This window comes from Triticum aestivum, chromosome 5B (genome assembly GCF_018294505.1).
Source record: "Triticum aestivum cultivar Chinese Spring chromosome 5B, IWGSC CS RefSeq v2.1, whole genome shotgun sequence".
In the NCBI taxonomy this organism is placed as follows: domain Eukaryota; kingdom Viridiplantae; phylum Streptophyta; class Magnoliopsida; order Poales; family Poaceae; genus Triticum; species Triticum aestivum.
In genome coordinates, this window is record NC_057807.1 from 413,521,269 (window position 1) to 413,531,396 (window position 10,128).

A 10,128-nucleotide genomic window follows, 5' to 3' on the forward strand; every position below is an offset into this window, starting at 1 on the left:
TCCAACATGCATGTCCACACCTAAAGTTTTTGTGCGTGCAACTACACGTGCTACAATCTTATGCAACTGCCGCGGACACAATGTGTACACAACTAGGGGTGTCGGGGCGCTAGGAATAGGTGCGAGCCCGTAAGGTGTAATAAGTATTTTTATTTTTGGTTCTTCATTACATAAAAGATTTTGTTTCTTGGTACTCTATAATCAACTGTATTTTTTGGTTACTATTATTTTCTTCATTTTTGTCCATCCTTGTTTCTCGTCGATGTACATGAATACCAACACCTGATGTACATGAATTGTATTTGTTAGTTGTTCGGTAGTCAATTTCTCTGAATGATAGTCAAATTACAGGGAGCTCCTATTCGGCGCGTTCGGCGCCGGGGACGCGAACCGGCGCCTACTGGCAGCGCCAAGTGGGCCGGCCCACAGACGGAGCGAGCAGGCCGCGTGAAAAAAGAAAGAAAAAATGTGGTAGAACCACGACTCGAACTCAAGCAGCTAGGCAGCGGGATTTTTCAGCTAACCAATACAGCATCGCATGGCTAGTGATTCAAATCAAATGCGAAATCTATATAAGAACCATAAGAGTCGCGCCATTTATTGCACAAAATAATACAGTTTACTCTATAACTTGTATTTTCGAATTTCTTGAATATTGTACGTTTTACTTTATAGCTTGAACAAAAGTTCATTGAATTTGAAAATAAGTTCATCAAATTTTAAAAAAGTTCATAGATTTAAAAAAAATCATCGAATTTGGAAAAAGTTCATGGATTTTGAAAAAAAGTTCATCGCATTTGAGAAAAGGTTCACAAATTTGAAAAAAAAGTTCATTGGATTTGAGAAAAGTTCATCGAATTTAGAAAAAGTTCATCGATTTTGAAATTAGTTCATCAGATTTGAAAAAAAGTTCATCGATTTTTGAAAAAAGTTCATTAAATTTGAAAAAAAGTTCATCAAATTTTGAAAAAAGTTCATCAGATTTGATAAAAGTTCATCGAATTTTGAAAAAAAGTTCATCAATTTTGAAAACAGTTCATCAGATTCAATAAAAGTTCATCGGATTTGAATAAAAGTTCATCGAATTTGAAAAAAGTTCACAACTCTGAAAAAAGTTCATCAATTTGAAAAAAGTTCATCAATTTGAAAAAAATGTTCATCGAAGTAGGAAGAAGAAAAAGGAAAAAACAGAAAAAGGAAAACAGAAAAAGGAAAACAGAAAACAGAAAAAGGTAAAAAGGAAAACAGAAAAAGGAAAAAAGGAAAAACATAAAAGAAAGTAAAAGTTCATTCTAAACAAAGAAGGTGTGTTGGCGTTCTGGTTGCACCTGCGGTACTACGTGCGCGAGGTCCCTGGTTCGAATCACAGCTAACACTCTTCTTTTCGCTGATTAAAACAGAGAAGAAGAAAAACTATTGGGCCGGCCCATCGCGCGAGCGCTGCAGGCGCCGGTTGGCAAGCGGGCGCATATGCGCCAAATAGGAAATCCCCAAATTACAAGCAGACAAGGAAATAAGGCCCAGTCCAGCCCACTAAAGAAAATACAACCAGAACACAGCACACAGGGCAACCGCGGCGACTATTTTCGCTTTAAGCTAGCCGGTAGTTTGCTCTCGCTAAAGGTTTTCCCTCCATCGCGTCATATTGGACCGGCCCATTCACACACGTGTAGTTGTAAAAATAGCAAATGAATATGGAAGAAAATGAAATGCAACCGGGGATCAAACCCGGATCTCCTCCATAGGAGATAGCGGCGCTAGCGACTCCGCTCCGTGCTGAGTTCGTGATGCAGGGCGCGACCTACTTAATGTAAAAGAGCCGATTTTCTCCAACGTTTTTTCTGTTTTATTCAGTTTTCTCCATGTTTTACTTTGTTTATTTTCTCTTTTTTCTCCGTTTTTTTTCATTTTTTTATTTTTATTCATTTTTTTGCATTTGTTTCTTCAGTTTTTTCTTTGTTATTTTGTTTCTTTTTTTTATTTCCTTGCTTTTCTTAGTTTGTTTTGGTTTTCATTCTACATTTTTTGTATATTTCAACAACATTTTTCTGATAAAAGTTTAACACTTTTTTCAGTACAAGTTTAACATTTCTGTACTATGTGTTTAACATTTTTTCTACACACGTTTTTCATTATTTTTCAAATGCAAGATTAACATTTTTTTAGTACATGGACAACATTTTTCCTTTGTTTTATTTTGTTTGTTTTTCGGTTTTCTTTTGTTTGGTTTTTTTCATTCTACATTCTTATATACATGATCACCATTTTTCTAAATACCCATTCAATATATTTAAATACTTGTTCAATATTTTTATATACATGATCAACATTTTTTCAAATGCTTGTTCAATAATTTTTAAAATACTTGTTCAACATTTTTATATACATGATAAAGATTTTTCAAATACTTGTTCAACGTTGTTCAAATACTTGTTCAACATTTTCTAAATACTCGTTCAATATTTTTATATACACAATGAACATTTTTTTCAAATACTTGTTCACCATTTTTCAAATGCCGTTTGAAGAGTGTTTTTTGTATATACTATAATTTTTCAACTGTAAGAAAAATCGCATCGGATGAAACCGGTGACATCATTCAACCGAGGCTTCGTTTAGTCTTTGAGCATTGGTCGCTTAGCAGAAACAACATGATACATCTCCCGCAAAAAAACAACAACAACATGACACGTCATAAAACGAAGCATAAATTAGCTACCAAACACACGCGAGAAAAGAAAGAGTACTCGTGACAAACACATGACCGACCCCACGGCAACTAGCAATCTGTGTGACTCGACACAGTTTTGAAGCTTTATTCAGGCCTCTATGCAGTAGCGATGAGGTTGGAGCTCTGGCTCTCCATGGACTTGAAGGCCTCGAACCTGGGTTCCTTGTCCTCGAACTTGTGGCGCACGTACAGCTTCATGTAGTCCTCGAACACGAACCTGGGGTACGCCCCGCCAGCCGCCTCCGCCAGCGCCGGCGCCGGGAAGATGACGGCGTCGCTGCCAGGGTTGTAGAAGGATGCGATGGACATACGGTTGCCGTCGGTCTGCGCGACCACGCGGTGGAGCACGCTCTTGTACCTGCCGTTGGTGATCACCTCCAGCTGGTCGCCCAGGTTGACGACGATGGAGTGGCGCGTGGGCGGCACGTCCACCCACTCGCCGTCCTTGAGCAGCTGGAGCCCGCCGACGCGGTCGTCCTGGAAGAGCAGGATGATGCCGCCCGCGTCGGTGTGGGCGCGGAGGCCCTTGACGAGGTCGGGCCGCGGGCACGGCGGGTAGCTGCTGACCTTGGTGCCGAAGGTGGGGGCGCCCTTGGAGCCACGGAAGGCCCGCGTGAGGTACCCTTTCTCGAGGCCGAGGTTCTCACAGAGCAGGTCGAGCAGCCGCTCCGCCAGCTTCTCCAGCTCTGACGCGAACTGCTTCATCACCCGCCTGTACTCCTCGTCGAGGTCGGGTATCTCGGCGATGTTGGCCTCCGGGAGGTGGCGCACGAAGAAGGTGCTCTCCCAGTCCAGGTTCTCCGCCGCCTTGCCGCCGTCCTCCAGCGTCTTGCTGGCGAACTCGAGGAACCTCTGCTCGCGCACCCTCTTGTAGTGCTCCTTGGTCATCTTCTCCACCTTGTCCATCAGCTCCGTCGAGATGCCGTGGTCCAGGACCTGCACGCACCACCGAAAAAGAGAGAGAGAGAGAGAGAGAGAGCAGATGAGCATTAAGGATAGATCGATAAGGAGATTTATCCTGTCAGATTATGCCATGTTAGTGCTGTGTATTCACCTGGAAGAAGCCCCAGTTCTCGCATGCATCGTGCAGAAGGTTCATCGCCGCGGGCCGCTCCTCCCCGCGGAGCAGACCCATGTCGATGATCGGGAATGACAATGTCGATGCCATCTTACCCTCTTGATTCGAGACAAGCTGCGTCTCCGGATGTTTCTTCTTGCCTACCGAGCTTCAGAGCTTGCCTGATGCTGTATGAAGGAGTCAGGAGTGCGGTGCCTGGAAGAAGGCAGCCTTGGGTGCAATTTATAGCCTCGATCGACCAGGCACCCAAAATGCTTCGACCAGAGAATTGCAAAAATAAAATAAAATGCTTCGACTAGAATGGGTCGACCTTGGTTGTACACCCCTCTAGTATTACTTTTTATGCTAAATCAACGAGAAATAATATGGAGCGGACGAAACTAATATGAAACGGAGATTGTACTCTAGAATTATTAGCGGTCATTATGCTAAATCTTTCAATTAGAATCACGCAATAAATTATGATGGTCATATTGAATTTCAAAGATATTCTTGTGGGCTTTAAAGTGTTGGATCTCCACTCTTAAAAAGCAGTTGATAGGCCGGCATCCACAGTTTAATTTCGCCTTACCTCCCGCCATCACCTCTTCACGCTAGGTTTTTCACCCTCACACTCAAAACCCAATCAATTCGTCCGACCCTCCTTTCATTTTTTTTCATGCTTGCTTTGACAGGTGCTGATTCAATTCAATCATGTAAATAATATGTAATTAAAAATTCAAAGATAACGTCATATATATGAGATCACCGTCCTAAAAGATACATAAGAGATCTTTCTCAAATAACCTTCCAAAACAAACTGAGATATTCTTCAATAACAAATTGATAATCCCGCACACTACGACATCTGCTATTGAATGACAATCACAACTTTCCGAATACAATAAAAATAACATATATTTTTACTTACCAAATCGCATATTTCAGCTACTATTAAAACTCAATCTGCATGTCCTCCCATAGTTTGAACACATCCTCCACTCCCATCGATCCGATTTTTATGCAAATATGAAACCCACCTCCCATCTGTTTTTTTTCATAAAGAACTAACTTCCACCCCGTGGTGATTTCTATTTTTCACCTACCAAAGCCTATCGATCAGCACGAGGCCCACCACAAATATGGGTACCGATCCCTCCTCTCCAGGCTCTTTTCATACATAGTTAACTTTCACATGATCAGAAGTTTTCTACCCTTGCGCGCGACACATTAAAAGTGCCTGACATGACTGCTCTCCCGTCTCACCACCACATGCCCCGGTGTGGCTAACCCCTAACCGCCCTCGGGAAGGATGCATCCGTAGGTGCCGCACAACATTGTCGTTCCTTCATCGAGCGGCCGTGCCGCCGCATCCACCCTTGTGCCCAACCCTTCCTTCTTGCTCAATTTCACCTATAACATCATGGTGACTGCCATTCAATACTACTGTATTCCCTCGTTGGTTATGGTTGTTACCTCTACTTTGTTCTAACACGTCGAGGCTTGGCCTCCTCCTCCTACTCCCTCCCTCCCTCCCTCCTCTCTCTCTCTCTCTCTCTCTCTCTCTCTACCATGGCATGCTAATGAACACAAATGCGACGGATTAAATACTCATGAATATTCCGACGGTGTAATTTGATGCAGAGAAAGCACGATCAATTCCATAAAACTGTTAAGTTTGAGATTATAATTTGGTTGACGCCGCCTGTTTGTTATTTTTCATACAAAAAATTAAGCTTCATCATTGCGCGTGGATGACACCAGATTTATTTTAGGTGCATATGGTTAAGACTTAGCTGCATAAAGTCTTTTTTTTTTAAAATAGATAAAGTCTCTTGAATAAAGTCCATTCCTTTTCTTGCATTATATATTTTGCTAACTTTTGATCTATTATTTAAAAGCTCAAAGGTAAACTCGATCGAACTTACAAAATTGAATGCGACTGCAGTATTTTTTTATTTTCTTTTCAAATTTGTAAAACCTCAAAAATCCGACCATGGTGTTGTCGTTGTCAACCTGGCCCTCTGCATTCCCTTCGCCTGGAGGTGCACACTGCCAATGTCGACGCACCCGCTCACTCCACATAATCGTGCATCCGCGGGATGGAGCCAATGGATCCTTAAATCACATAGCGGTCAACAGAGAGAGGAAAAGACGGGAGAAAAACTTTCATTGCCGCAAGGCACATGGAAGCATTCCACTCACTCCTTTTGCCCGTGGCAACACACATGTATATATTGTGCTAGTTAAGATCGACACAATGACGTGGTTACGCAAAATTCGTTACTCATGAAAGTGCTGCATGAAAATTAAAGTACAGTAGACATTTTAGCAACGAAAAAAGAATGTCCTTTCAAATTACTAGTAAATCCAACAATCTAGACAAAAATATGACTGGATTTTCTTCATCCAACAGCAAAGCCTAGATCGAGAAAATGTGACCGAAATTTTCTCTTGTCTCAAATCGATTTTTTTTTAGTGGACAGATCGGCCGGGCACCCAAAATGCTGCGAGCGGAATGTTACCGGAAGGGGCACGTGTCCACCCCGTCCGGCGCCGGCGATGGAGACGCGGCGCTCCGATGCTTGGATCGGGGATGGGTACGCCACACTGGAGCATGTTCTTCCAGCTGGCTAATCACTCATCCGATGGCGATCGGGACCGCGGCATGGCACCGTCCATCTGCACCGCACAGGAACCTCATTCCCATTGCTTGGTTGGATGAGATGAGATGAGATGGGATGGGATGGGACGCAGCGCGAACAAATGCATCTTCGGCGTGCCGGAGAAAAATGAGCGACCGGAAATGTGCCTCCAGGAATTCTGTTGGTTGGATTCGATGTGTTGGGCGACTGACTCGACTGCCTGCCAACGTGAAAGCATATAAATCTGGAGTATGTATAAAAAGAAGAAGTTGTTGAGATCGAGTAGCCTACGATGTAGTGTACGTATAAGTGAGAATTTTTCAATGTAGTGTATGAGCAGCCTGTTGCAAACTAGTAGTTGGACAAGCTGCCAATAACAGACAACGGAATCCTAAATCTCAAATCCCAAATCAAGAGAGGGCATGATCGATATCTTAGTTAGTTGTCAGCATATTGTTGCTCTCTGGTTCCAAAAAAAAAGCATATTATTGCTCTCCATATATGCATGCACCCGCCAAAAACCATCCATTCCCACACACTGATGAGCCGGCCAAACTCACGAGAGATACTCTAGCAGCTAGCATGGCGATGTTTTCTTGAACAATGCTATCATAGTGATGTAATTCAGAAAAGTTGGAATGCAGTAGTGGATTACTATTACTCACATGACATTTACCAGCACATTTCTTGTCACCAGGTTCAGTGGTGGACAAATTAGCACAAGACTCCAAATTGGTGGTCTATCTTAACTTCTCTTGTACTAGCATTTTATTAGGTTTCCCTCGACGTCCAAGTTCCACCTTTTGCATAGGCGGAAAAGCTATTGCCGGCAAAAGGCAAGAGGAACGAACAAAGCAGAGAGAAGCATTAAGCTTGTGCGGTAAGGCATGACGGAATGATGCATTAGGGTGACGGCGAAACCTTGTGGATATGTCGGCAACTTGCTTCGATTTCTTTCTTCGTGCTGGATGCTGATTAGGTGTGAGTTTGAACATTTTGCTCGCCGTCACAGTCCAGGGGCAAATCAGTGGCTCGTGATCAATGTAAAAAAGGTGAATGCTGAGAGTTGAGTAGCCGCATTTAGCTACTAGCATAATGCTCCATATGGGCATTGTCCCTGTTTTACCATATATTCTCTACTTTCAGTGGGCTTTCTGTTGTACTCAAAAGCTTACGGTTTTCTGGTAATGGTAGTTGCCACGTAGTCATTTATAATTTAATGGACTGTGGTAGCTATTTATGGACATACAAGCAGACAGTAGTTAACCTTGCCGAGACTCAATACAGTTTTAAACCTATGAAACCAACAAAAACCACTAGTACTACCAGGAAAGCTCTGGACAACGACCTTTGGGTCCGCCAAATTGACACTCGGCAGGGGCTAACTTTGGACCGTATTCAACAATTTGCAACACTTTGGGGATGTTTGCGGATGTAAACCCCAACTAGGGTAGCCAAGACACAATATCTTGGAAGTTCACCAACAGTGGCGAGTACTCTGCCTCCTCGGCTTACATGGTGCAGTTTGTCGGTCTCTCATTTTGCCCAATGAATGCTACAATCTGGAAGATGTGGGCTCCTTCGAAGTGCAATTTTTTTGCTTGGTTGATCTTTCAAAATCGTGTTTGGACAGCTGATCGTTTGCTGCGCCGAGGTTGGCCAAACTGTAATTTGTGCCCTCTCTGCAAGTAAGTGCAAGAATCTGTTGCTCATCTCCTATTCCAATTTAAGTTCACTGTCCGGATTTGGACTGAAATTTGCATTTGGCTTGGCATTCTTGACTCCTCACCAATGATTTGGCGTCATGAAGACTCAGTTAAAGATTGGTGGCTTAAGGCGGTTAGTGTGGGAGGTGACCACAGGAAGGCCACCGCCTCCTTGATGATGCTTGTCTCATGGGAAATTTGAAAGGAGCGCAACACAAGAATTTTTCAGAATGTCTCCGCCCCGATCTCCATTGTTATCGTGAAAATCAAAGAGGAGGCTCATCTTTGGACTTTGGCAGGAGCGAAGCAGCTTAGTATTGTTATGTCGCGAGAGTAGATCTTTCATTTTTGCCGCCCCGCGGCTTATGTCTAAACCTTCTTCTTAATCAATAAAAATGGCAAGTCTTTTGCCTTGTTTAAAAAAAATATCATGGGTAGACAGTCGAACAACTTAATTTTCATGGAAACATTTTGTCTTCAAGATGCTTAAGACTTCCTTATCTGCAAAGAATCATGATTCTGCTACTTTCTGGAGAAGCTGGACGCACCTTCCAACTAGGCGATTGCACAGCTAATTCTGGTTCTGGAACCATCAGACTGAGGATTTTGGCGGTGTCCACACCTGCAACCCACATGCATATGGGACTGGCACTAGCCCTTGTGGTGCGACATCAGTGCTGGATTGGGTCTGATCGAAGCAAACTTGGGAGCAGCTTGCCACTTGGTAAACGCAGAGAAAGCTTTGGTGTAGCTTTCTGGCCTGTACTCCTGAAAGCCACACTGAGCTGAGCTCTTATCGACAATCGGCATGGCCGTGTAGACGTGTACACTGAAAGGAAGTTCCTTGAACCAGGACTGTAGTAGGTACGAACTCTGAACTTAGCTCCACCGACGCTGAAACTGACGCTCACGCTGAAACTGATAGTGTGAAACTGTTTCTGGAAGACACGACAACTGTTGAATGAAAGTAACCGGGCACGTTAGCGACGGCGAGGACCATGAACAGTGCACGAACCGCGGGAAGACATCTCCCGGATTTTGGGAATCCAAGGCGTCCGATGAGCTGCCACCAAGCTGCGCTGATGGCGAGTGTAACATGCCAGGTCCATAGCACCAGTTGAGCCGATCATGACTGGTGATCAGGTCGAACTTGTCCCGGTCTGAGTGTCCTGGAGCACCTACTGATTGACAGTCGGTTCACCGATGATAAGCGAGTAGTGCAGTCTACAATGCGATTCAAACGGACGTGGCTCACACCTAGCCACGTTTAAGGGCAGTCAGGGCATCTCCAACGCGGACTTTAAAACCGCTCACAACCGTTCAGATCAAACGTGTTTTGCCATTCAATGTGTGCACCTACTGACTAGTGCTACGTCCCGAGTCCTGTCATAATCGTCCGAACCCATCGTGTCGCTCCCGCACCGGGCGACTCGGGCGGGCCGCTACCCTAGCCCCCGCCGAGCCCCTATCTACTCCCTCCTCTCCTCCCGTCATCGCCGTGTGACACCACCAGGCTAAGCCCGGGGGCAGATATCAGTGGCGGGGGTCTCTCCTTCTCTCCCACATCCAGGCCCCCGACGTGTTGAGGCGCGGCTGGTCAGGTCCTGCGGCGCAGCGGACGGCCCTGCTTCGCCGCGGCGGCGAGCAGCTTTGCGGCCTGTCGAATCTCGGATCGGCGGAGGCGGCACGGAGGTCCTGGTGGATCGATCGGCTGTACGTGTGGTCTGGCTTCCGCTCATATCTGATATGGCTGGTGCGGCCTGTTTCATGCGCGGCGGCAGTGATCGGTGGTGGTCCCATGCACATGAGGTTGAATGGAGGTTCCTCGAGTGAATCCGGGTGAAAACCCTGCTCTTGGCTCGTTGTCAAGGCTGTCGATGGCGATGTTTTCTCCGTCGTCCCATTCTTGAAGGCATCGTGATGGAGAAGCTCTAGACCCCTATCTGCCACCTTCGGGGGAAACCCTAGATCGGTTGATCGGATGACAGA

The 10,128-nt window shown here is 44.9% G+C and overlaps 1 protein-coding gene across 1 annotated transcript; it reads right to left on the reverse strand.

Annotated features, from left to right (window-relative positions):
- Positions 1-2,595: 2,595 nt before the first annotated feature.
- On the reverse strand, positions 2,596-4,015 carry LOC123112162 (1-aminocyclopropane-1-carboxylate oxidase 1). The gene is made up of 2 exons (XM_044533092.1): positions 3,786-4,015; positions 2,596-3,667 (listed from the first exon to the last, which is right to left on the reverse strand). The coding sequence occupies exons 1-2, from the start codon at positions 3,897-3,899 to the stop codon at positions 2,828-2,830; spliced, it is 954 nt and encodes a 317-aa protein (XP_044389027.1). The 5' UTR covers positions 3,900-4,015; the 3' UTR covers positions 2,596-2,827.
- Positions 4,016-10,128: the final 6,113 nt, after the last annotated feature.